This window comes from Balaenoptera ricei, chromosome 1, assembly GCF_028023285.1.
Source record: "Balaenoptera ricei isolate mBalRic1 chromosome 1, mBalRic1.hap2, whole genome shotgun sequence".
Lineage (NCBI taxonomy): Eukaryota > Metazoa > Chordata > Mammalia > Artiodactyla > Balaenopteridae > Balaenoptera > Balaenoptera ricei.
This window is the reverse complement of record NC_082639.1, coordinates 160,078,429-160,105,225: the sequence shown is the minus strand read 5'-3', so window position 1 is coordinate 160,105,225 and position 26,797 is coordinate 160,078,429. Positions and strand designations below refer to the sequence as shown.

Sequence of the window (26,797 nt, the reverse complement as noted above, 5' to 3'; positions counted from 1 at the left end):
CATCTCCCCTCACTCCTACCCCAGCCCCACCCCATCCCTGAAGGTCTTTCATCACAGTTTACCCTCCCTTCAAGGTCCAGCTGGCCTCCTGTGAGGCCCTCCCTCAAACCCCTGACCCATCCTTTCAGCCCCACATGGCATTTTGTACCTGCCTTTTTTTTTTTTTTAATACATACATAGTTTAAATTTATTATAGTTTTCATCTCTCCAAGGGAATGACTGAATTAACAGTGTAGATATGGGGATGTGAAATTTATGGTATGAGACCAGACATAGGGTAGTTGCAAGAAGTTGCTTATTTTTTGGTTAACACTCATAAAACTTTTTCCCTCATATTTTCTTCAAGCATTTTTAAAAATAAATTTATTTATTTAATTTTGGCTGTATTGGGTCTTCGTTGCTGTGCACGGGCTTTCTCTAGTTGCGGCGAGCCGGGGTGGGGGGCAGCTGCTCTTCGTTGAGGTGCGCGGGCTTCTCATTGCGCGGGCTTCAGTAGTTGTGGCTCGCGGGCTCTAGAGCGCAGGCTCAGTAGTTGTGGTGCACGGGCTTAGTTGCTCCACGACATGTGGGATCTTCCCGGACCAGGGCTCAAACCTGTGTCCCTTACATTGGCAGGCAGATTCTTAACCACTGCGCCACCAGGGAAGTTCCTTCAAGCATTTAAGTGCCTCTCTTGTGCCCTAAATTTGTGCTACTGACCAAACCACCTATCTAACCTTCTTCTTAGCTTTTATTTTACTTTTTAAAAATTTTTATTGGAGTATAGTTGACTTACAGTGTTGTGTTATGTACGTGTCTTGAGAGCCTTCCCACTTTCTGCTTTGGATTAGATGGTACTTTATTTATCTTATTTCCCTTACTAAACTGTAAACTTCCTGAGAGCAGGGAGCTAATTCTTAGTTGCCCCTCAAGAGTCATCTTAGATGTATTTCTTTTTCAGTAGAAATACCCCAAAGCGTGGCCTTGGTACCCTCACCTGCCCTCCCACGAGCACCCTGCACTTCACACATCACAGCAGTCCTTACCCTGAGCCACATTAACATCCTCTTCTGCTGGTCTGGACACACACAGACACACACAGATTGTGAAGTGTGCAAGGACTGGCACAGATGTTTGTTCCTAACTCTCCCAAGCGAAGCACCTAGTAGGCTCAATAAATGGTTAATCCCAGAGCCCCTCACACAGTGATCACCAACAGTAGGCTTACCCCCAGCGCCCCGCAACTGGCTGGTGGGGCGGGCAGGATTGAGATGGCTCAGCTCAGCCCAGATTCCTGGGCACATCCGAGCACATGACCCAGGAATTCCCCAATATCTGCCGGCAGCCAAGTCCCCTGACGTAATCAGATTCTCTGTCAGGCATTCTCACTCTGAGACAGACCAGGTCTCCCTTTAAGGAATCTGAGCATTGAGTTTCAGCAGTTAAGATCATTTCCGAGTTGTATGCTGTTCCGGCTCTGTGTCTGTTTGTCTGCCTCCCTGGCCTGTCTGCTGTAGGCAGACAGCAGCCAGGTCCATTCATCACTAAAGCCCTCTCTTGTAGTTCCTTAGAGGCCGGCAGGCTGCATCTTGACTGGAACTGAGATCTCTTTTCTCTGCAGACTTTGGCTATCATGGCTTGCCCCCTAAATGGGGATTCACATTCTGATCAAAGGAAGCTGAAGTGAGGGCAGGGAACATCCAAGAGGTACGGGAGATCTACCCCCAACTCCCCCCCCCCCCCACCCCTGCAATAGTCAGTTTAGCTGGAAACAGAGGGAAATCACTTTAGCCTTTGAATTCCACTGCACATGCATTCCTTTAGTTCATAAGCATCTATTGAGTGCCTTTTTTGTGCCTAGCAGTGGGCTAAGTGTTAGGGATACCTGGAATCTAGATAAGGTCTAGATTAATCTAGATTTCATAGAAGTCTTGATTAAGCTTGAAAGGGAATTTTAGGCTCATCTGTATGATTCTTTCATCTTATTTATGAGAAAATATTGATTCATTTGGCTAACTGTCTCACATCCTTCAGGTCTCAGCTTAAAAGGCTCTGTCTGCAGGAAACTGCCCCAGACCAACCTCCTCCTCTCTGGGCTAGGGGCTCCCTCCTGTTATATACCCCAAGGGCATTCTGTTCTTCCCCCATTGTGGACACATCTTCCTCTGTCTAGGATTTGCTTATTTCTCACTAGACTGAGAACTCTCAGAGACCATGTCCACCCTGGCACCATCATATCCATAGGCCAGCACCTAGTGGGCACCAGTATTTGTAGAATGACTAAGTGATGAAGTAAAAGGCCACAGACATGGTTGGTGTCAGTCAGAACTAGAACTCAGGGCTCCTAACACTCAGCCCTGTGTTTGCTCTTATATTACCCATGCTTCCTCTTGAGAGCCCTAATCTATCTAGATGGCCCCAGCTACCTGGGCCCCAGGAATGGATGCAGATCTCATTGGGGAAAGGAAACAGCACGTCGGGGGAACTTTCACCTGGGCCTCATTCTATTTTCACAGATAACCCAGGGGAGGCCGGCAGTGAGAAGAATGCCAAACTGGCTACCACCTCCTGTGGTCCTCCAGATTTGGGGAGGCAGGGTTGGTTTCCTGCATAAGTGGATCATCTCCAGCTATAAAGGAAGCCAACGGCCCCATTCTCCCTCCCTAACTCTCAATAGAAAGGATCAGTGGAAGTGGGAAAGCGGGCAGACACTAAATATAAATTTCAGTCACTGGGGATCTAGTCCTTCTTGATCTTCAGCATGTCCTGAATACACAGCTGGAGGCACCATCCTCCCGAAGCCTCTGAATCCCAGCTCTGCCAGTTTCTCACCAGTTGTGTGGCCTTGGGCACAGGATTGAGCTACCAGGAAGACTCAAGGGGAGATGTTCCTTTCTCCCCATTACACTCCACATCTAGATGGAGGAGAGCCTGTAGATATTCTCATTTCACTCTAAATGACACTCAGTATGGGGATTCTGGACCTGGGGATTCTGCTCCAGGCCTTAAAAACCAAGCCATATGTCATGACCTACCTGGCTCCAAAATCACAGAAAGGAAAACTTGAGTGGGCAGCTATTTACAGGTTTAGGGACACAAGTTAAATAGTAGCAGTGTAATATATATATATTTTTTTAATATTTATTTATTTATTTATGGCTGTGTTGGGTCTTCGTTTCTGTGCGAGGGCTCTCCCTAGTTGTGGCAAGTGGGGACCACTCTTCATCGCAGTGCGCGGGCCTCTCACTATCGCAGCCTCTCCTGCTGTGGAGCACAGGCTCCAGACGCGCAGGTTCAGCAACTGTGGCTCACGGGCCCAGCCGCTCCGTGGCATGTGGGATCTTCCCAGACCAGGGCTCGAACCCGTGTCCCCTGCATTGGCAGGCAGATTCTCAACCACTGCACCACCAGGGAAGCCCTATATTTTTTAATGAATGAATGTTTCCCTTTGTTTCTCTCCACCTCCTCCCAATGCTTCGTAAATTCCACCACATCTTGAGGGACCCACTCAAACTTAGAGCCTTATTTGCTGAAGAAGTAAGAACTTTCCAGAACTGCATTTCTGGGATACAATTAAGGTTGATCCAACTGAAGACAGCTGAATACAGAACCCTGAAACAGCTCTCCCCTAGCCCTCCAACTTGACAGTCTGCCTCCATCCCATTCCATCCCTCCTTCCTCCTTATGGTCTTAAAGAAGTGGTCAACTGACTTGACAGATTTTGACTTGAGAGAAGCAAATTACTCAGAATGGGGAAATACTTTGGTGACCTCTAGTACTGTCAGATTGCCCCTTGCTAACTGAAAACAGCACAATGGAAAGACAACAGGTGCCTCTAACCAGGACCAAGAGCCTCTCAGGGGCAAGAGCTGTTCCAGGGCCCCTCAAAATTTCTGGACCCCAGTGGTATCAACCCCCGCCGCCACTCACCCAACCCCCCCTCAACACCCCCCCCAACATCTCCGCCCCGCCCCGCGTAGCCGCCCCTGGCGTAAGGTATTCCCCTTGCCTGCCCCTCAGGGGTCCAGGTGGGCGGGGCTCCATTGACACCTTTCCCAGCCGCTCCGGGAGGAGGCGGAGCCGGGGACCCGGCAAGCCAACGCTGGCGGCTCTGGTCACGCGCCGCCGGCGATCAGGCCAATGGGCGCCGGGGGGTGTGGCCAGAGCCTCTACTTCACGGCGTTTATAACAACTTGGAATTCGGCGCCTGGTTGCGCGCTTTGGGGCGGCTGTGGATTCTCGTGCCGGGGGTGGGCAGGCGCCCCGAGCTCTAGCTCTCTCCGCGCAGCCGATTCCCCCTCCGCCCTCGCTCACCTGCTCGCCATGGAGTCCTTGGCTTTTCCCCGGCGCCTCGGCCCGGCTCCCTCGGCCACCGCTGCCCTGGCCGCGGAGCTCGTTCGGCCTTTGACCGACGGGCTCCTCAAGTCGCCCAAGCCCCTCATGAAGAAGCAGGCAGTGAAGCGGCACCACCACAAGCACAACCTGCGACACCGCTACGAGTTCCTGGAGACTCTGGGCAAGGGGACCTACGGGAAGGTGAAGAAGGCGCGGGAGAGCTCGGGGCGCCTGGTGAGTGCGGCTCCCTCTCGCGGCGCCAGCCGGCCGGGCTCGGGACTTAGCCCCAGGAGGCGGGTGATGGAGGGTGGGCCGGGAGCTAGTGCCTTGCTCGGTGGAGTTGCCCGCGTTCAGTCTTTACCGCGCTGAGGTTGCGTATGTGTATGGGGTGCTGGTAGTGTTCACTGTAGATTTGTCTGTCCATGGTTGTAGGGACAATGGTCGTGGACCTGAGAACCTCACCAACTCCGGTTAGCAAGTGATGATTGCCAAATAAGTGAGGCGGGGTGCATAGAGGACGAAAAGTGTCCTGAGATGAGAAGGCTTCCTAAAGACGATGAGACTTAAGTGGATTTTGCTTGTAACAGACTATCCTATAGAGTGGGATGGGAAGAGGAAGTAGAAGGCACCTGATCTTAGCAAGGGGTTAGTAAATGTGTGTAGTTGAATGAAAAAGTGAATGAAGTGTCCAGTTCCTCAATTCAGTTCTAATAGTCTGGCAGCCCAGCATACTGTGGAGATATCACCCCCTCCCGGGGGGCGCGGGTGGGTTTGACATTTAGGTCCTTTCCAGGTCTAAGATTGAGTCAGAGTTTCATTATGATGGGTTTTTAATTCTGGTAAATGTGAAACCAGGCTCTGGTGAAAGATCCACTGTGCCCCAAGATACCTTTGGGTTTGGGGCCTTTTCAGGTATGTGTCCTGTTAATTTGGGATGTGTGTGTGTGTGTATAGTAGTAGTAATCTGTGGTACCTTGTGTAATTTACTTTATCTCTGTACTCTGTTTCCCTTCTGCAAAAGTGAAGAAAACACAGCCTCCCTCACAGCTGCTATGAGGATTGAATGAGATACAAATATGAATTTAAATTGTTGCTGACAGTAGAACCCGCAATGAGAACTGGTATTTACATTTGAAAAGGCCAGCTCCGAAGGGATAGCAGTTTTGGCGAAAGTTAACAATGGTCCCCAAACTCGAGTTTAATGTGCCTAGGAATCACCTGGGTGCTTGTTTAAAATACTTCTCCTCTAGTTCCACACCCAGAGGATTTTATTCTGAAGGTGTAGGATGGGGCCAAATAACCTGTATTTGGGGGGACGGCTGCTCCCTGCAGGCTTGGCATGCGGGATCAGGATGCAGGTCAAACCTGTGCCCCCTGCAGTGGAATCGCAGAACCTTAATCACTGGACCGCCAGGGAAGGCCCTAAATACTCTGTATTTTAACAAGCCTTTTAGGGCAGGTGGTTTAGGGATTGTTTTGCCAAATCCAGTTGGGTGCTGGTTATGAGATGTGCGTGTATGTGTGTGTGCCTGCGTGGGTGGCCATGGTTTGCCCTATCAGCTATGGCAGCAGTTACCTCCCCAGATTGTTTGCTTTTGCAGCCAGTAGCTGGTTTGAAATTCAAGAAGTCATTTCATTGGTGAAGGAGAGTGGATGCTGGGGAAAGGGAGTGGATTATGGCCTCATCAACAGGACCGAGTATGTTTTTCCTGCTAACACCTGGCACGGTCCCCAGTTGCCTGCTGCCAGGTTACAGCTATTGGGCAATCATGTACTTCCTGGCTTTCCTTTTCTTTCTCTTTCTATAAAGTGTGAGGGCCCGGTGAGGCTCCAGGCTGGAGACAGCTGGGCCCAGGCTTTGTCAGGGGCTCAGCTGGAAAATAGCTGCTTGTGGCTCTTGCCTCTTTTGGGGGGCAGACTGGATTGGGGGGACTGGGGTGGCCTGGAAACTGAGACTGAAGTTCAGAAATCCAATTAAGCTCTTGACCTGGGTCACCTCATGTGTGTCTCTGTGTGTGTGTGAAAGAGAGAAAAGGAGAGATCATTGATTCTGGAATGAGATAAACCAGCTTTCAGTTTTCAAACCTCAGTGGCTGTAGGCACAGATTCCAGCTCTTATTACATCAGAACAGAGAGAATTCAGAAGGTGCTCCCTGGCTTCATGTCTCTTGTTGTATGCAGGGAGCCAAGATCAGGAGGAGTGGGACCTGCCCTAAAGCTCCCTGATCCATAGACCACCCTGTACTTCTGCTGGGAGCTTGCTCAGGGTCTCCCTCCTCCTTGGAGAGCAGCTCTACGCGCTGCTAATGGTTTCTCAAAATTCTGGAGAGGAATCCTCCCCCCACCGCACCCCCATTCCTGTCTCTTCACTGTCCTCCCTGAAGAGAGACCAACCTAGTGCCCACAACCTCCCCTCAAAGTGAACTGAGGGTTCAGAGGAAAGCCCGCTGGGTGACTTCCATCTCAATTTCTCTCCACCACATTTCGCATTCCCACCCTGCCTGGATAGGAGTCTCAGGGGCCAGATGGGATTGTCCGGAGGGAGGGGCAGGTGGGCAGGACTAATGGCTCCTCCAGGAGGGCATCAAAGGAAAAACCAATATTTGCTCAGGATCTTCTAGCTCTGACTACACTCCTGGTATCCACATGGCATTTCCTCCTTTGACTCTCGCAGCTCTCCTGACCACCCCTCCCCTAAAAAGAAAAACACCTGCTAGGGTCCCTGGAACGGTGGCGTCCCCCAAAGCCTTTAGGTTGATCTGCATGGAATTTGTACTCCATGAGGAGCACAGGGGAGTCCAAGGGGACAGTGATCTGGGGCAGGGGTACTTCTGTCTCATATATTGGATTGTTGCGTGGGATTTCAAAATGTTTGAAAGTGACTGAGATGGTCTGATTCCTTCATTGACAGATGGGGACACTGAGGCCCAGAGAGGGAAGGTGACATGTCCTGTGGCTGGTTAGTGGCATGCCTGCAACATAGGCTCCTGACTTGACCACCCCAGGCGCTAGATGACCAATACTGAGTCTTGGACTGGGAGTTGGCTTTGGGCTGAGCCCAGGCTTGCCTCAGTGTGCTCTGTCATTCCAACAGCTAGCTCCGACTGCCTTTCCCAGAGCTCCAGGCACGCTGAGGGTGGGAGGAGTCACTGGGAACAACCCCCACCCCCATACCTACTGACAGCGTCGAGAGATCCCGAGTAGGTGAGCTGCACTACATTCAAGGCTTTTACTTTGTGAAGAAGACTGCTCAGCTCGGCATCAGAGTGCAAGCATTCAAAATCCTGGCTCCACTGCTTACCAGCCGTGTGACCTCTGTGTATCTCAGTTTCCTCATCTGTAAAGTGGGGATTATAATAATTCCTACCTCGTGTGGTCCTCATAGGATTCAATAAGATAATATATGTAAAGTGCTCAGCACAGTAGCTGACACACACAGTGTTATTATCCCAGCAAGGCTGGCTTTGTTGAGGTTCTACCCTCCCTCTCCTGGGGGAGGGAGAGTCCCCCCACCCTGGGTCTGTCCTGCCCTGAGCAAGAGAATGGCTTGTGCTCAGCTTCCCTAAGCCCTTTGGTCTCTACTTTGTTCAAAGTTCCAGTCTCTCCTTTAGCCCCTGATCCAGAGAAGGGCTTCCGCCTGGCCAGCTGCCAGAGGCCTCTTCTGTGTGATGCTGGCCTCTCAGCTCCTCCTGCACCTGCCTGCTCAGCAGCAGGGAGGGAGACTCCAGCTGCAGGTGACTCTTGTCCTTGGGCTCTGGCCAAACCACACAAGAGGGCTGGGCAGGGAAGCACCTTGCCTGGCAGCCTGGCAGAGTGGGCGAAGAAAGGGTGGGCACAGCATGGGGTTTAGGGGAAGCAGCTCAGCCTCCCCTCGGAGCCCATTCCTGCTCCCAGCCTGGTTCTCTGGCAGGCTTGGTGGGATGGTGAGCCATCCCCACTCTGCCAGCCCTGGCCAGCCCAGCCCAACCTCTCCTCCATTATCTAAATGGGTCATCCTCCAGCTCCTTGCCCCACCTCCCAGAGGCAGCTGCTCCGTGAAAGGCCAAAAAGGAGTCAAGGATCTTGGCTCCAACTCTGGGTGATAGCTATGACCAGAGATGCCCAGCTTGTACCCTCTCTCCCGGCACCTGAAACCAGTACCTCTAGATCTTCTTTTTCTAAGACCTTTCTGCCATCCTCTCCTGAACCCAGATTATTCTTGATCTGAGTTCCTGTGGGGACTGGGAGGAGAGAAGGTAGTGTTTAACCAATTGAGCCCCAGCACCCATCTCTCCAACGTCTTTGTATATCTGTAAGTGGGATGAGGGTGGCTGGTGGTACTGCACAGTCTGGCCCATGGCAGGGTGTGGGGCATTCCCTTCTCCAGGGGTAGGAAGCAGGGAGCCGGAGGCAGGGCAGAGCATCTGCAAGGAACTTTTGTCTTCTGAGGTGGTGGCTTCTCCAGGCAACACCCCTCCATCTTGGGTCCTGACAGCCTTGATATGTTGAGGAACCTGGGAAGAGTCACCTTTCTGGACTTTAGTGTTTGCCATTTGCAAAATGGGATAAGGAGTTAGCCCTGCTGCCTTTCCAGCATGCAGGGCCACAGGGGCAAGAAAATCACTGGGCTGGTATCAGTAGGAATTTTGCTCAGGCAGGTAAACATAGATATAGCATGGGGCCTCTGAATAAACCTATTATAACAATCCTTGGCTAGCACCTTCCTGGCATAGTAGCACGTGACCCATTTCTGAAGAAGCTCAGCAGAGAATGCTAGAGTTTGGAAGGGAGCTTAGAGATCCTAATGTGCAAATTCGTGTATAGTTCCTTTCCTTTCTTTCTGGCCTGTGCTCAAACCTTTCTCTCTGCCTGAAATGCCCTTGTTGCACTGCCCCCCTCAAAGGCCTGCCCGCCTCAGCTTGGCAGACCCCACTCTTCCTTCAAGATCTAAAACAGAGTTTTCTCCCAGGGGTGATTTGCCCTGCTCCTCCAGGCAAAGGAAGCTCTCCAGTGCTCCTGGAGCCCCTGGGCATGCAGGGATCTCAACCGTCATGTTCATCACACTAGACTGGACCAAGGGCCTTGGCGCGGGGACTATCCAATTTTTGTCTGAATCCCCAACACCTACCATAGCACCAGGCACGTAGTAGGCATTCAGCAAATGTTTGGAGAATAAATGTCCTTTTATTTTTCAGATGAGGACATTAAAACTAGCCAGGCCAGTTAACCGGATCATTTAAGTGACTTGTCTTGAGTTACGTAGCTCCAAAGGGGCAAATAAAGACTAGATACCTGGGCTCTTGACACCCCTCCACTGATCTGGTGTTCACATTTATATTCTCATTGTTGTGCCTCGGTTTCCTGCCCCCTCTGAGTAGGGTGGCCGTATAATATAACATCTCAACTTGAATACTTTGTGGAGTAAAAGGGGGCACTATTAATAATTCTACGGGATGACCCAGGATTGTCCTCAGGGAGGTGGCCTTCCTACCTCTGGGTGATCCATTCAGCGATTGTTTTTCTCTTCCTTTCCTCTAGTCACTATATTTTAATTCTAAAGAATGGTTGCTCAACTATCTTGCAGATGAGAACAAAGGTCCCTCAAAATGAGTTCTCATAAACATGGTTGACTCTCCACCCATGCCTTGGAAAAAGGGCAGAAAGTCTTATCTGGGCACTGGTCCCATCAGTCAGGGATCAGCCCAATGACTTAACCAATAAATATTTATTTGTGATTTGTGTTCACCAGTAAACAGTTGAGGTCTGTCCAGTGGGACTAGGATAGGTGGGGGAACAGTGGCCCAGCCCCACCAGGGCAGTGATACATGGCTCTTTTTGTCTGTCACCTGCTTGGGGACTGGTGGAGGCCTGATGACATAACTTGCTTCTTTCCTGGGAAGTGCCAGCCAAGCTGTGGTCTCCTAAGACCTAATATAGACAATGGGGGGGGGGGGGCGGTCCTTGACCTCACCCTCTGAGGCCAGAGCATGAGCTTGCAGGAGGACGGAACTGTCCACTGAGGATGAACAATTCTGATTTTAAACCGTAGGCTTCCAGAGTTGAAAGAAACAGATCTCAAGATCTAACTTGTACACCCTCTACCCATGCAGGGACTCCTTCTAGCACCCCTCAGAGCCCTTTATTTTTTTGAAACCTCATTTCTTTTAGGCCTTGTCTTCTTTAGAGCTCTGTTCCCTAGCCCATGATGATTTATCTCATTGTATATGTTTGTGTGTGTACAATTGTACATCCAAGATATGCCTAGTTTTTGCATATGTGTGTATCTTAAGCTCTCAGATATTTGTTTCATTATCTAGGTATGTGATTTACATGTGATTTTTTTTTTTTTTACTATCTATTAATTCAGTTTCATGGGCCTTTATCTGAAGAGCTCATGGCATTTTATCTATTGTCTGATTTTTTTTTTTAACAGGAGAAAAACAAATTTAATTTCACATGTACAGGAACCTCCCCAAATATGTGGCTCCCCAACAGTCTGGCTTACAGTTGAGGCTTACATGCCATCCTGAGCTAAGGAGAAGGGGGTAGGGGTCTGGCACTTGAAAGGGGAGGAAGGCAATTCACAGAAAGATGGGAAGAGCAAATGCTTGGTAGATAAATGTTTGCTGGGCCATGCAGATAAGTCTTTCTGATGAAAAAAGTTATCTCTGCTAATAGCTCTCTCTCTGGTACAAGCCTCCTATCTAAATTCTTTAATGCAGTTCAGCGAGGGATAAAAAGCTCTTCTTGAGTCTGCTGAGCCTTCATTGTCTTCAGCTCGAAATCATCCACATGCCAAAGTGACAGTTTGGGGTAGCCTGCCCTGAGCCCCACCACCAAGTAATGCAATTACGTTTCAGTGCAGGCATTTATGTTCATATTTATTATCATCATAGCCTTTAAAGTCTTGGCAAACATGTTCAGTTGCCACTGGATTGGTGTGTCCTCATGTACAAATAACAACTCTCTTTCATTTGTACCTAGAGTTCATTTTTTGCAGTTATAAGACCATACTTCTTTTCTGCAGTGATAATTCATAACTGAAAAATTATTAGAACATTATCTGATATATCAAGACAGTTGCAGCTCTGGAGCTTCTATGTAGGAGAGACTTTAATGGCTCTAGTGGGTTGGAATTAGGAGCAACAGGAGTTGTCTTGAAGCTTCACTGTATTGTCTGATTTTTAAAACAAAGAATTCAGAGAGAAAAGAACTAGTCCATAGAATCTCCCCTTCAGGGAGAGAAAAAGGGTATGGAGAGGTGTTCAGGAACCAAGCTCCAGGCTGGTTGGAGGAGGATTTAAGCCCCTTCCCCCCATCCCCACCCCCTGGTCAATTCTAAGCCAGGGGTTTTTCTGCTTAGCTCATTGGGGTGGTTTGGAGCAGAAGGGGTGGGGGGCGTGAAGAGAGCGCCTGAGGCGCAGCCCGGCCCCTGCAGCTGCAGCGTGGGCCCCTCCAGGGGCTTGGGCAGGAGACTCCATGGTGACCGTCCCTCCTGCTGCCATTGTCCTGCCTGCCCTGCTCTGGGAGGGCGAGAGAGCCGGGCCTCCGCTCTTTCATGGATGCAGCTCCAGGAGAGGAGTGGGGTGGAGGGCACGCCATCCCTGGCCCGTTGCTGGGGTGACCAGGCCCAGGGCATTGTGAGCTGCTCCTCTTAGAGGATTACGGCTGTTCCGCATTCTTGTCTGAGGGGGACGAAGGCCCGAGGCCCGCGGTCCGGAGCGGAGCCGGAAGCCTTTGTCTGCCTCCAGAGCCCTGTGAAAGGGGGATTAGCGGCCCCGCCCCTTGGGCTCTGGGTTCCCTTTTTTCTGCCTCCTTCTGAACCTTGAGGGGAGGCGAACCCTCCTGGGAAATGAACGAGAAACTGTTTTCCTCAGCCTGTGCCTTGGGATTTCTCATAACTTGCCCGGCTCCTATGAAGGGGAAGTCTTATATTTACCATTTGTGTCCTTGGACAGGACTTGTTGGGAACTGACCAGCCCTGTGACACCCCCACCCCATACCCGCCCAGCACCTGCTGCCAGCGTTGTAGCCTCCGAGGGCCCCGGGGCATTTATATGGTCATTTCACAGAGTCAAAGCAGGAAAGCACCCCAGACATCTTAGTCCAGCCTGTTTATTCCACAGAAAATGAGGCTGGGGGAGGGCATGGGCCTTGCCCGTGAGCACAGCAACAGAGCCTGGAGGGCCCAGGTCCCCTGACTCACCACGCGGTGTCTTCCCCACACTGCATGCGCCGTTGGTACTCTGTCACCATCGCTGCTCAGTGAAGTAGAACAGAGAAGGGGGCGAGCTGCCTCAGCCTCTAAGAGCTTTGCTTAAACTGCTTCTTGGCAGTTCATTCTCCACTTCCTCTTGCCTCCCTCCACCCTTCCTGAACCCACCACATGTACCAGCCAGAGAGTTTAATCCTTAAATGGCATTTTCACCTTTATGGACAAGCTAGCAAAGCCCAGAGGACTCTGTTTAACGGTCTAGTTGTTTGTTTGTTGCTGGGGGAGAGACATTACTAACTTAGACCGAAGAGACTAGCATTTTTTTCATAATGTTTTTGGGTGATTTTTTTGTGTGTGTGGTAAAACATATATAACATAAACGGTTCCCTCCAGTCTCTCTGCTGCCCGCCCCAGTGAAGGATGGAGAGGCTTCTCTGGGTGCACGCTGTGGCCTTTGTAGCAGCTGTAGGCAGATCACCAGGGTCAGGGCTCCCAGAGTGTCCTCAGGGACACCTTTACCTGCCAGACCTTTCTCCTCACTCTCCTGCATTCTCTGCTCCCAGGTGGCCATCAAGTTGATCCAGAAAGACAAAATCAAAGATGAACAAGATCTGATGCACATTCGGCGAGAGATTGAGATCATGTCATCACTCAACCACCCCCACGTCATTGCCATCCACGAAGGTACAGAGGCGGAGCATTTGAAGCTGTGTGTGTGTGTGTTTGTGTGTGTCCAGTCGGAACAAATGACACAGAGGTAAAAAAGACACAGGCTTTAGGCTTGGGCAAAAGCTGGATTTGAAACCCAGCTATGTGACTTTGGGCAACTAATTTAATTTAGTCTCTGGGCCTCAGTTCCTCCTTTGTAAAATGGGATAATCCCACCTACATCACACGGTTGTTGCAAAGATCAAATTAAATGTCACCAGGGAATTCCCTGGTGGTCCAGTGGTTAGGACTCTGTGCTTCCACCTCAGAGGGCACGGGTTTGATCCCTGGCCAGGGAACTAAGATCCCGCGTGCCCTGTGGCACTGCCGAAAAAAGAATTCAAATTAAATGTCACCAAGTGCTCCGCTCATGGGAGGAACTCCACAGATTTGTAGGCATTTTTGTTCTTAGGTTTTCTGTACTGGAACACTGTCTCCCCAGACCAATGAGATCCTTAGCAATCTGGGGGAGGCTGGAACATACAGGGACCTGCACCTGTCTCAGGTGTGTGGGTGCTGTTTTTCTTCATACATCCAAGAGCCAGGCCTCCTGTCCTCTGAATCATTCCCGCCATGGGGCTGGCTCCTACTTCTCGTCTCTTGAAGCCTCCTCTTGCTCTGACATCAGTGCTGGCTTTCCACTACAGCTGCCCTGTTCCCTGTGACCCAGACAACAAAGTGAGCAAGAGAGGGTGATGAGGGAAAGAGGGGGAGCAGCCTCCCACACACACCTGTCTGCTTCCAGCCTTTACATAATATCAGTTGGACAGGAAGCGAGGAATGGCAGGAGCAGCAGGACGGAGGGAAGGGAGCCTGTGGCTTTGCCCTCGGTCTGAATATTCCTGGTAGGAAGGAAGAGAGGTCTCCTCTCTCAAGTTCTCTTTAGGGGAAGACTAAGGGCAGAGCCACTGACATGGCCCTGTGGCCTGAGCCTGTCCCATGAGGAGCCCCGGCAGGTGGCTGGAAGGCTAATTGTTTCTCTGTTTATTTCCCCCAGGGAGGAGTGGGCAGACGACAGAGTATTGGTTAAGCCAGGCTAAGCTTGGTGATTGGGCTGTGTGTATGTGTGTGTGTGTGTGTGTGTGTGTGTGTGAGAATTCTTCCCCCCACCCATATCTACAGCTAGGTGTGGGAACTGAGCTCTGAAGCTTAGGCTGTAGCTGCTACTTACTGCACCTTCAGATTCAGCAGATGTTGGGGTGTCATAGTTACTGTGTATCTGGTAGAGCTCCCCCAGATCCATCCCCATCCACAGACTTTAAGAGATATGGACTGGGGGGAAGGCTGCAGTCCTAGGAACTGACTTCTAACATAGCTGCTCTCCAAAATGTGCCCTGGCTGGCTCCTGACCCCCAATTTTATGGCACAAAGCTTGCACACATCCTGCAGAGATGTGGAGAACCACAGGGGTGGAGCCTCAGCTAGGCACCCCCCAGCAGTCTGGGCCACTGTGCTCCCCTAGGAAAAAGCACAGTCCTCCTGGCCATGTATCCAACTGCCTGGGAGCTGGGACTCTTCTTGGGAGAAGCCTCCTCTCTTAGCTCCTTCTCACAGGCTAGACAGTAATCTCTCTGGGGCTGGCTGAGCAAGCCAAACTCATAGGACTCGTTTGACACAAAGATGCAATGTCACGGACATACATGTTTTGACACACACCCTGCTGAAGGGCCAGTTTGGTGAACCAGCCATTCTCTACTTTTCCAGGAGGCAAGACAAGGCCTGAGGTGGCCATAGGACCCCTCCCTCACATGGAGATGAGCCGGCTGGAGTAGGCTGACTGCCAGGAGCCCAGCCAGTCAATTAATTACCAAACATTTATTGATCGTTTCTATGTACAAAGCCCCAGCCTGGATATTCTGGACGGGAAGTCAAAGATGTTAAGGGTGATAAATATCTCAGCTCTCCATGGTACTTTACAGTTTACAAAGCACTTTCATATACTTTTATCCCTCTTCTGAGCCTCGAGTCAGGCATTATTATGGGCATTATTTTTCAAGTTTATGCATGAGGATGCTGATAATAAATATAACAGTAGGTACAGTCTATTGAGTGCTTGCTTGTATGTCAGAGCCCACACCAGCGTGCTCAGCCAGCCTGAGAGCTGTGACTAACTTTTATCTATTTCTCGCCCCAGCTCTGTGACGTTGCTATCATTATCCCTCTTCAAATCAGGAAACTGAGGCACACTGATTGAATAACTTGCCATGGTCACCCAGCTAGTAAATGATGGGGCCAGGATTCAAATCCCAAACCTACATTCTTACTGATGTATCTAGAAGAGATTTGCCCAAGGTCACGAGGCAAAAAAGTACTGGATTCTGAACCAGAGAGCCTGATTTTTCATTCTCATCCAGTGATGTCTCAGAATTTGCAGGGTAGTGTTAAGAATCCTCAGAAGCCTGAACTTCCAAGGAAAGGGAGGGTGAGCCAGTTCCCTTGGCCTTAATTCGTTGCTACTGGAAGGTGTTGGGAGCATCAAAGGGCACTGTCCTGCCTCATTAGCAGATGTCTCTGGTGGGAGGTCCTGTCTGGTTTGGGGGCCTGGGAGTGATACGTGTTCCCTAGTGGGGAGCAGTGCACTCTGGAGGGGCCTGACATTCCTGCCTTGCTCTGCCCCAGTGTTTGAGAACAGCAGCAAGATCGTGATCGTCATGGAGTACGCCAGCCGGGGCGACCTATACGACTACATCAGTGAGCGGCAGCGGCTCAGCGAGCGCGAAGCCAGGCATTTCTTCCGGCAGATTGTCTCCGCCGTGCACTACTGCCACCAGGTGAGCGGCACCTGCCTCAGCCCTGTGCTGAGGGGGTGGTCCCTGGGGCTCGGGGGCTGGTTTCACCAGAGAGATTTCATGACTGGTCCAGGATCACACAGGGAGATCGAAAGAGGCAAGACTCAATTCTGGACTCAGCCTAGGGAACGTTGGTGTCTCTGGCTTCAAGTCTCTTGGCTGGGGTTGGAAGGACCATGATTTGTTGTAGTATGTACCAGTAAAGATGGGCCTCCCAGCCTACCTGTGCTCACCCCCACTCGGCCCCCTTTGTGTTTCCCTCACTGTCCAGACCAGGTCCTCATGTCCTTCCCTCCCTGGTGGCCTTCCCCTGACCCTCATCCCTCCCTCTTTCAGAACAGGGTTGTCCACCGGGATCTCAAGCTGGAGAACATCCTCTTAGATGCCAATGGAAATATCAAGGTGAGCCTCACTTCTTGTTTAAAGCTGCTTCTCTCCCCTTCCCCAGCCTGTCTGCACTGTCCCTTGCCAAGCATCTCTAAGCCCCTAGGGGGTTCCAGAAGGAGTTGAGCAAAGCTCAGACTCTTATATGGGTACTGATAAGGACCTTAGCCATCATCCATTTCAGTACCTCATTCTATGGATTGAAAGCTGAGGCCTTACGATAAGCAGTGATTTGCATAAGGTCCCATGGCTAGCGAGTTGCTGAGCCTCAGCTAGAACCAAAGTCTTCTGACTCCCTGACCAGTGCTCTTGACGTCACAAGGCTGAAGTAGTCTAGATCTAAGGTTGGCTTCTGCTCACGGCCTTGGGACTGGCATAGAGAGGCCATGGCCTGAGTTCTCCCCACCTGCATGCATGCACATACACGCACGCATGCGCACTTTAATCTGCTGCAATTAGGTAGCCCTTTAGCACCTTTCACCACAGCAAGCACTCCAGAGCCAGCTTCCTGCTTTCTGCAGCTGCTGAATTCCCGTGTCTAAGTAGTTAAATTTAGGCCTGAGAAGTTCAGGTTGATGTGATTCAACTCAGGTCTCAGGGCTGGAAGGGGAAATGGCAAGGGCTGGCCCCTGCAGATACCTGGAAGGGCTCTGACTCTGCAGTCGGACCCTCCTCAGAATCTTCCCGAACCCAGATCATAGTCCTTTCCCCAGTGACCCCTGACCTGTGCCCTGAGGCGCCCTGGCACTGAGTTCATTTTCCTTACCAATTCCCGGAGTAGGTGGGGCTCTCTTTGATGTTGACCAGGGAGGGGGAAGCCAGAGCCAATAAATCCACACAACCCAGGCAGGCACGAACTTTCCCATCTGCACCAATCATCTGCCTCATTATAGGCTTCAACTGATAACTGCTTGATAGGAGGGCAATAAAACCCATAAATGAAGGAGCCAGAGTTCATAAACAACTTCTCCCCACCCTGGGCACACATGACCCTCTGCTGGGGATGAAGAGGTTGGGAGCAAAAGGGCATTGGCCTCAGCCTTTGTCTGAGGATAGCTGGCGGAAGGGTCTTTCTGAGGAATGAGAAGATGGGCTTGGGGCCCCTCAAACCCTCAATATCAGAGGGCTCAGGAAGTCCTGTAAGAAGATCCCTTCTCCTGGGCTATAACCATGGCCATAATCTTTGTTCTTCCTTCAGTACTGCTTCTCAGCTTTACTGGGCTGACCCCAGTCCCGCCACCATGTTCCTGTCCGGGTGTGGGCAGAGAGATGTATTCTTTGATGGGAAGGGCAGCCCAAGCCCAAGTCATGGGGTAGCTTGCTTCTGAGGTTCATGGCATTGGCATGAGACATTGTCTGTCCCCCTCCAACTGGTAGACCCTTCCTTCAGTCAGTAAGTGGCCATTAGTCCCACCCATGAGTCACAGCTGTGCTAGGAGTTGCAGGAGGGGTGGGGGCAGGAGGTCGGCATGGGGAGCATATTGATGTGGCAGTATGAGGAGACGGAACTGACAAGCAGGGGCTACCATGAGCCACTGGAAATTGTAGGGCTTCATGGGAGGAGGAGATCTCAGGGCAATGGAAGGCTTCCTGGAGGAGGTGGGCTTGCTGGGTCAGGAGGATGTGTGTAGGCAGAGAGAGCATCCCTGGAGTAGAGTACAGCGTGAGCAAAGGGGCCTGGGGAACAGTGAGGACCCTGGAGCTCCCGCACACCTCTGCCCAGGCTCTCCTCATTGACACAACTTCCAAAGGGCTCTTTCTTCCAGGGCCTGAGCTGTGTTGGTGGTGCCTGGTATGGGGTAGGGGTCATGGGCACCCTTTCCTCCTGCTAGGGCCTGGGTTTCCCCGGGGTCTGGCGGGGGGGCAGACCAGGAGCTATAGAACAACACAGGCCTTGGTGTGACCCCTGCCTGTGTTTGACCCAATTCTGCAGATCGCTGACTTTGGCCTCTCCAACCTCTACCACCAAGGCAAGTTCCTGCAGACATTCTGTGGGAGCCCCCTCTATGCCTCGCCCGAAATCGTCAATGGGAAGCCCTACACGGGCCCAGAGGTGAGTGTCTGGACTCCTCTGCCAGCCTGCCTCAGCTTAGATCCTGAGAGAGGGATGCGCTAGTTTTCTAGTTATTCCCTTTCTCAGATCACAGAACTCACTTCCCCACCAAAGTAGTGTGTGGCCGGGTCTCTAGTGGGAGTGGCAAAACTGGAACAAGAGCTTAAGTCTTCTGACCCCCAGTCTGGTTCTGGGCCCCTCACCTTCCACATTCCCATTACCTTTCCCCAGCCAGCCTCCCTGGAGGGATGGCATCTGTCATAGCCACCACTCCTGGCCCAGAAGGGATGACCTCGTCACTGATCTTGTGTTTGTGGCTGCTTCTCCCAGGGGGAGGCAAATGACAACAGCTCTCCCCATGAACCTCAGTGCCTTCTGCCGTGTCACCCTCTCTGCCCCTGGGTACTAGAAGGAGGTGGTCCTCAGATACACTGGGCTCTGAGTTCTCCAGCATGGGCTCCCTTTTCCCCACGGTATTGAAGGTGAGGCTGGAAGCCCTCTAGCCTGTGGCATGAGGAAGTCCTGGCTGATCCTCTCTCTCCCTCAGGTGGACAGCTGGTCCCTGGGTGTTCTCCTGTACATCCTGGTGCACGGCTCCATGCCCTTTGATGGGCAGGACCATAAGACGCTGGTGAAACAGATCAGCAGTGGGGCCTACCGGCAGCCGCCTAAACCCTCTGGTGAGTGAGAGGTGTAGGTGTTCTCATCTAGGTGCTGGGTGTCCTTTGCTAATTCCTGAGGCACGAATTAAACAGTGACAGTAAAGTGAAGAGGGCAGCCCACTGTAGATGGAGTGTACCTTCCACCTCAACTCCTGCTGTCATCTCTTTGCCTCCTATGTCTGTGACCTCCGAGGAAGGAAGGGATAGCTCCTTCCTTCCTTTATGGGCAAGCTTTATCATATTTGGAAAGTGCTTCCTAAGGTCTAACTTAGATCCTCTTTGCTACAATTGTCTCATTTCCTACTGCTTTTGTCCTTGTCCTTAGAAATCTTTTTGTCCTTTCACGTACGCTGTATAAGGCGAGAAGAAAGGTGTGAGGACCTTGGTTTACTCTTGAGCAGTCCCTACTCTCAGAGGGTTGCATGTCAGTGGAGCAAAGGGGGATACACACTAACACATAAACATGGCTGTGGTCCTGAGGGGTGGTGGGATGGAAGAGGAAATCGACAGTCAATCCAGGAAAACTGGAGACTGGGGAGCCGGCCCGGGCTGCGGCGTGTATGGAGCCCTAGGTGGGAGTGGCATATCTGACACAGGAGTGAGCAGTGTCTTAGCACAAATGGGGGTAAGCCAGTGAGGGGGACTGTGGGTGCCCATGCTCATGGCTATGGATCTGAAACCCTTCTTCTTCTTTTAGATGCCAGTGGCCTGATCCGGTGGCTATTAATGGTGAACCCTACCCGCCGGGCCACCCTGGAAGATGTGGCCAGTCACTGGTGGGTCAACTGGGGCTATGCCACCCGTGTCGGGGAGCAGGAAGGTCTGCACGAGGGAAGGCACACCGGCGGCGACTCTGGCCGGGCCTCCGTGGCTGACTGGCTCCGGCGGTCCTCCCGCCCCCTCCTGGAGAACGGGGCCAAGGTCTGCAGCTTCTTCAAGCAGCATGCGCCTGGAGGCGGGAGTCTCGCCCCTGGCCTGGAGCGCCAGCATTCACTCAAGAAGTCCCGCAAAGAGAATGACATGGCCCAGACTCTCCAGGGGGAACCAGCCGCTGACACCTCCCCTCGCCCTGGCAAGGGCAACCTCAAGCTGCCGAAAAGCATCCTCAAGAAGAAGGCATCAACCTCCTCGGAAGGGGCAAGGGAGGGCCCTGAGCTTGGCCCCGTCCCTGTGAGCCCAGGACAGGCTGCCCCCCTGCTCCCCAAGAAGGGCATCCTCAAGAAGTCTCGCCAGCGGGAATCCGGCTACTACTCCTCTCCTGAACCCAGTGAGTCTGGGGAGCTCTTGGATGCAGGGGACGTGTTTGTCAGTGCGGACGCCGTGGAGCACACGCCCCCCCAAGCCTCAGGGCTGCTGCGCCATCGCAAGGGCATCCTCAAACACAACGGCAAGTTCTCCCACGCGGCCCTGGAGCTCACAACCCACACCACCTTCGGTTCTTTGGATGAACTGGCCTCACCTCACCCTCCAGCCCGGGCCAGCCGCCCCTCGGGGGCAGTGAGTGAGGACAGCATCCTGTCCTCTGAGTCCTTTGACCAGCTAGACTTGCCCGAACGGTTCCCTGAGCCCCCACTGCGGGGCTGTGTGTCTGTGGACAACCTCACGGGGCTTGAGGAGCCCCCCTCAGAGGGTCCTGGGAGCAGGCGCCTGAGATGCTGGCGGCAGGACCCCCTGGGGGATAGCTGTTTTTCCCTGATGGACTGCCCGGAGGTGACAGAGGCCTACCAGCAGGCACTGGGGGTCTGCTCAAAGCTCAGCTGAAGGTGGGGGGCACTGCCCCATCCCGGCTAGCTCTAAGATGCAGCTGGCTGCACCCTGAGGGGAAACTGCCTTCTTCCCTGCCTCCCAGGACCAGCATCCCAGCCCAGAAGGCTGAGATGGTTTGCAATTGAGCCCTGGGGAGGGCTGGATGTGGGAAGTGGGCAAGTGAAGTGCACTGAAGGTTCAATGTCTTCAGCCCCATGGATCCAAGAAGGTAGTAGAAGGGAAATGAGTAGAGAAGTAGAGAGGAAGGCCCAAGGCTGAGTCCAGGTTGCCTGTTTCTTGTACACATAGTAGGGCCACAGAGAGCTGGAAAGAGCGCTCTCAGCGCCCAGCTCCTATAAAGGGTAAGTTTTGTGCCTGGTACCTTCCTGCCAAGGTGGGGATGGAAACTCTTTATTCACATACACATTCCCATCTCCGCCGACCACTCAAACTGGAGTGTGGCACCCACTAATGTGCCTGGGGTGCCCTGGGAATGGTCTTCTAGAGTGTGCCCTTCCTTATTTATCTGAGCAGTAAAAGGACACAGCCTCTGTTTCCTCAAAGGTTCTCTCCCCTTTCACATCCTCCAAACCTGGCCCAAGCCTCCTGGAGTCGCTGCTATGAATCTAAAAGACTTGAAAAGGCTCAGGCTGCTATTGGACATCATCTCAAGGGGCCCAGATTCCGCTGGACCCCACCTTGGACCTCAAAGACTCTGAACTTCTCTAGCCTCCAAGCTGCTCCTGCTACTGAGAATGGATGTATCTGTTTCTCTGGGCTTTCAGGGCCTAGAATGTTCTTATTTATTTTTATGTTTTCAGCTCTGCATTTTTAAAATAGTGAATCTTACTGTTTTCAATAATGTGAATACTATGTTCTGGGGAAACGCACTATGACATCTAAGTTTTGTGTACAGGGAGATATTTTTGCAATGATTCCCTACTGATAAAGGGGAAGCCGGGGGCCTTTTATAAATCTACATGTCCCTTCGCACTATCTGGAAGGGTTCTCTGGCTCCCTCACTCCACGCCCTGATTCTATCTACCTGATGGTCCCTCTTCCCTTCTGTGGTGGCTAGAAAGAGCCACCCCATTAAAAACCAGAACGATGATTGGAAAATAGCTTCTGTGGTTCTATTTGGGGAAGTGGGGCACAGGTCTTCGAGTTTTCTCTTAACACACACTCCCTTGGGCTCTCACAGGTGGAAAAAAGAGAACCTGCTTAATAAAAACAAAACACACACCAAAAACCGAGCTCTTAGCTCCAAGGGACTCCCTGTTATACCTCCATCAGCGGTTCTGCCCTTGTAAACACACAGCAGGGAGGGTGCCCTGGACTGAGGGTCCCAATTTGCTCCTCCTGCCTTTAGCACTAAAGAACTGGGTTTGGCAGATTATACAGCCCTGCCCCCACCCTTCCCCCTCCTCTCCCATCCCTCCCCCATCTAGCTCCGTCCCCTGCTGCTTGTAGGCACCTCCACCGCCTTTATTCTCTCCCTCCAAAGAAATCCCTTTCCCTCCAATGCAGGCAGCTGCTCCCCACTCCGCCCCCCAACCGCCTGACTCTTAGAGGAAGTAAAGAATGCGTGGAATGCCCCCCTCGTTGGCCGGCCCTCTCCACCCCCTGCAGAGCATTCCCCGGACGCCCGCTCCATTGAGAAACTCCCAGGCTCTGAGGGCTAGGATGAAAGGGAGGATAAGGACAAAGTGCAGGCAGGCAGCCGGCTGGCTCCAGCTTCAAGCAGGCTCCCTCCCCCATACCTCACCCGGCTCTGGTGGCTCTGGTGTTCGCAGGCCCCCGAACAGTCTGCTCCCCGTACACCTGCCCTCCGCCAGCCTTCCGTGCCTGCCGGTGTGGAGCATCTGCACTGCCCTCCCCCTCCCTGCATCTGGGGAGCTGGCAAAGTTGCTGAGTCTGGGGAAGAAGCGGGGAGGCCAGGCAACTATGGGATCAGGATGGGAGAGTAAACAAGAAACCGTTTAGGCTACAAATGGGGTACTTCAGTCTGATAATTTTGAAAAGGCTCCATGTCTCCTGGTGATGGGGTTCCCACCTCCAGCCTTTTCATGGAGACTTTTCAAAGCTCTTGCAGCCCCGAGGCTCCACCACTTGAAAACAAGGCAGGTCCAACTGAGTGCTGGATCTCTGGGCTAGACTGTGGGTAGACACAGGAAAAATATAAGGGAGGGTCTTTACCCAAGAAGCATAGAGTTCAGATGTGGAGTTAACTGTGTTCATTTATTCATTGACTCAGGAATCAAGCCCTACTGTGTGCTCAGCTCCGTGGAAGACAGAGGTAATTGCTCTGTTTCTGGCGCAACGCATAAGATCCTACCCTCAGAGAGGTTGCAGACTGAACAGCAAGCCAGCATGCATAAAAATAAGTAAAATTCAACAGAAAAATTTTTAGTTCAGAGAATGTTGAAGGGGAGTTGGGATGATGAGAAAGAAGAATTGCAGCTTAGGAGATAACAGGGCTACCATTTATTAAGTGCTTACGTATCAAACACTTGATATGTTATGTAATGCCCAGGAAAGCCTTGTTAGTTCGGTACAATTTTTATCGTTCTTGGGTCACAGAGGAAGAAATTGAGACTCAAAAACATAAAGTAACTTCCCTAGTTAGCAGGTGGGAAAACTCAACTCAAATCCAGGTCTGAGGGATGCCAAATCTTAGCGGAGTGGGCGATGGGGGGCTCATTTAAACTAGATTGGGTTTGGAGAGTTGGGAGAATATCAGTGAATGGAACTACAAATACTTATTGAGACACTATTACATGCCACACTCTTGTCCAGGCACAAGGAGTATGGCAATTCCTTCTGCCCCAAATGCCTTCCCCTTACCTCCAAAGCCCCAAAAGGGAGCTGGGAAATAAAGGGTGAGTGAGAACACGGAGAAGCTAGAGTGGGGAGACAGGACGGGAGGAGAGAAGGGACGCCAAGCCCCTGCAGCCCATCCTACTAGCACTGCTGGCGGGGTGGATTTCTAGGAAGAGGAGGGTATGCAAAGGTACTTGGTCCTGAGATCTTTGTCCTCTTTGAGGTCTGTTTGCTTAACTTCTTCCAAGCCAGGGGCTGGGAGGGGTGGGCAGGAGAGGGCATGGATGTGGTGGAAGCCCGCTGGGGAAAGAGACTCTGGGTGGGAAGAGAATGTCTATTACTCCAGCCCCTAGAGACCCAGGCTCAGGGATTCCATTTGCACGGAGCTTCCCCTCACTTGCCAGGATGCTTCATACCAAAAACATTCCAGAAAGCAGGCTCAAAGAGATGACTCTGGGCCCCAGGGGTGGAAGGCTGGAGCCCTAGGAATATTTAGTGCCACATCAGTGCTTCTGGAATGTGAATAACCCAGACAACCACCGGGGGCAACTTTGGGAGACAGGAAAGGGCCTTCAGAAACAAAGACAAGAAAGTCTTGGTCAGAATTCTCACCTTACCCTCAGCCCTTTCCTGGGGCAAGTCCATCCAGGCTGTCCCTGAGTGGAAACCCCCTCACTTGGTAGTACCGAGGCTCCTCTGCGCAGAGCGGGGAGACCCCCACGGCAGGCATGTCAGGAGGAGCCCTTCCCTTCTCCCCAGACCCCATCCAGTCAGGCTGCCTTGGACCTTCTGATGGGCTGGTGGGAAGGGGAAATGGCACTTCAACAGTCCCCCGCATGACACAGCGCCCACATCCCACCAGAGCTTCTGCTCAGCTCTGCAAGTCAGAATCCAGAGACTCACTGACAGCCAGAGCATGTCTGGACCGCGATGAACCCAGGACAAAGGGCTAGCTGAGGAGCCTGGGCATTTTTAAGAGGAGACTGGGGTTGGGGGGATACAGTTGTATACAAAACGGACAAAAATCTCTACCCTTATGGGGTTTCCATTCTAGTGGAGGAAGATAGACAAAGCAATAGATATAATAAATAGGTGAATTATATAGTATATTAACAGGTCATAAGCATGAGGAGAATGGGAAGGGGACAGGGAATAACGTTTTAAATTGGGGTGATCAGAGAAGGACTCATCGAGAAGGTGGCATTTGTGCAAAGACCTGAAGGAGGGAGGTGCTAACCACATAGATATTTGGGGGAACAGTGTTCCAGGTGGAGGGAACAGACAATACAAATGCCTTAAGGTGGGAGCAGATCAGGCAAGTTCTAAAACAACCATTGTGGTTTTCGGGCGAGCAACGCGGCACCTGCCATGCCGGTGGTGATGGTTCTGCCGTGGCCCGCAGCCCAGGGACTCCTCCGGAAATGTTGGGAGCAGCTGCAGCGGAAACTTCGGCAGAGCCGGCCAGGCTTTCCCAGTCTTCAATGGGGACCAGCATTAGCGGTCCAAGGTCCAGCTATACTTACAGAACCAGCAAATGATACCAATGGAAGTAAGGAGATTTCCAGCTTCTTGGAGAGCATCTTTTGGATGGCAGCTCCCCAAAACAGACGCAGCATTGAAGTTAACAGGTGTAGGAGAAGAAACCCTCATAAGCTTATTAAAGTTAAGAACAATAGAGACATTTCTCCTGAATGTGGTCACCTGAAACAGAAACACGTCCTCTGTGGCTATTGCTATGAGAAGGTGTGTAAAGAGACAGCGGAAATCAGACGACAGATAGAGAAGCAAGAGGGAGGCCCTTTCAAGGCTCCTACCGTGGAGACCATGGTGCTGTACTTGGGGGAGACACCCTCCAAGCAAGATCAGGGCAAGAGGATCATTGAGAGAGAACGGAAGCGGCCATCCTGGTTCACCCAGAATTGACACCAAACATGTTTCAAGAGGATAACTTCACATAAGACGTTTCTCCTGAAAAAGAGGAAGATTCTTTGTTTTTATGTTGGTTGTGTGCTTGTTTTTAAATCATCAGCATAGCCTAAAACATTCTTTATAAGCAGTTAGTTTTTTGTGGGTAATTTGAAGAATGCATCAGGAGTAAAGTCTGAAAATGTTTGTTTATGCAGAGGCTCAGTGGATTTATGTGTCTGTTTCTATTATACTATGAAGTTTTAGTAAACAGAATTTTCAGGACAGAAAAATAAAACCTAATTTAAAATTCGTAGCCAGAATTATGCGTCTGGGCTCTGGTGTTGTTTGTTTGCCACTGGTTTTTCTTACAAGAATACTTACACAAATGCTTTTGTTTAAGTAACACCTGAAAATAGGTTATTTAAATTCTGGGTGTCGCTTTTTTAAGATGGTAGATGTAGCAGTAAGAAAAAGTTCGTTCTGTTTGGTTTTTTTTGTTTGTTTGTTTTAGCAAATTAAAATTGCCTTTGTGTGGCACTTTAAAAAAAAACAAAAACAAAAACAGCCATTGAGGCTGGAACAGAGTGAGTGAAGGAGAAAGTAGCAGAGAGAGGGTCAAGATAGGCAGCAGGGGTCGGGGAGTAGAGCACCTAGGGCCTTGTGAGCCATTACACAGGTTATGGTTTTTTTCTGAGTGAAATGGGGAGCCAGTGGGAAGTTTAGAGCAAAAGGAATGGCGTAATCTGACTAAGGATTTTTTTTGTTAATTCCTCTGGCTGCTTGTTGAGAATAGCCAGGGGGTGGGGGTGGCCTGAAGGACTTGAGGGATGGCGTGTCCACTATTCGAGAGGGGGAAAGGAAGGTTGCAGGTGGAGGGGGGTGGGGGAAGCCAGGGAGTGCTTCGACCTCCAGGGGCGATAAGAGGTATAAGGAGTCTGGAATTTGGGAAAGAGATGTGAGTTGGAGATAGAGATTTAGGAGTTGTTGCTAGGAAAGAATTTCTGCTTTGGGTGGAAAATCACCTTAGTTGATCTCGGAAGTCTTTGAGTTCTAAAGGTTCTAGGGTTTTATTGAATAGGAAAGCAGTTATTTGTATACCCGATCAGTTGTTTGTGAAAGCTTGACAGCGGGGGAGGTGGGTGTTGCTGAGTTGGGAAGGCAGTTCTGTCTGTTTGGAAGACAACTTCCTCTCCTGAGGAAGACAACGGGGCTTCTCCCA

The 26,797-nt window shown here is 51.4% G+C and overlaps 2 protein-coding genes across 2 annotated transcripts; both read left to right on the top strand.

Moving 5' to 3' along the window:
- The first annotated feature begins 4,183 nt into the window (after window positions 1-4,183).
- On the top strand, window positions 4,184-21,969 carry NUAK2 (NUAK family kinase 2). The gene is made up of 7 exons (XM_059940178.1): window positions 4,184-4,548; window positions 13,072-13,192; window positions 15,836-15,987; window positions 16,342-16,407; window positions 18,323-18,442; window positions 18,990-19,122; window positions 19,802-21,969. The coding sequence occupies exons 1-7, from the start codon at window positions 4,303-4,305 to the stop codon at window positions 20,863-20,865; spliced, it is 1,902 nt and encodes a 633-aa protein (XP_059796161.1). The 5' UTR covers window positions 4,184-4,302; the 3' UTR covers window positions 20,866-21,969.
- Window positions 21,970-24,824: 2,855 nt separating this feature from the next.
- Window positions 24,825-25,858, top strand: LOC132353516 (large ribosomal subunit protein bL32m-like). The gene has a single exon (XM_059904761.1). The coding sequence runs from the start codon at window positions 25,039-25,041 to the stop codon at window positions 25,591-25,593; it is 555 nt and encodes a 184-aa protein (XP_059760744.1). The 5' UTR covers window positions 24,825-25,038; the 3' UTR covers window positions 25,594-25,858.
- Window positions 25,859-26,797: the final 939 nt, after the last annotated feature.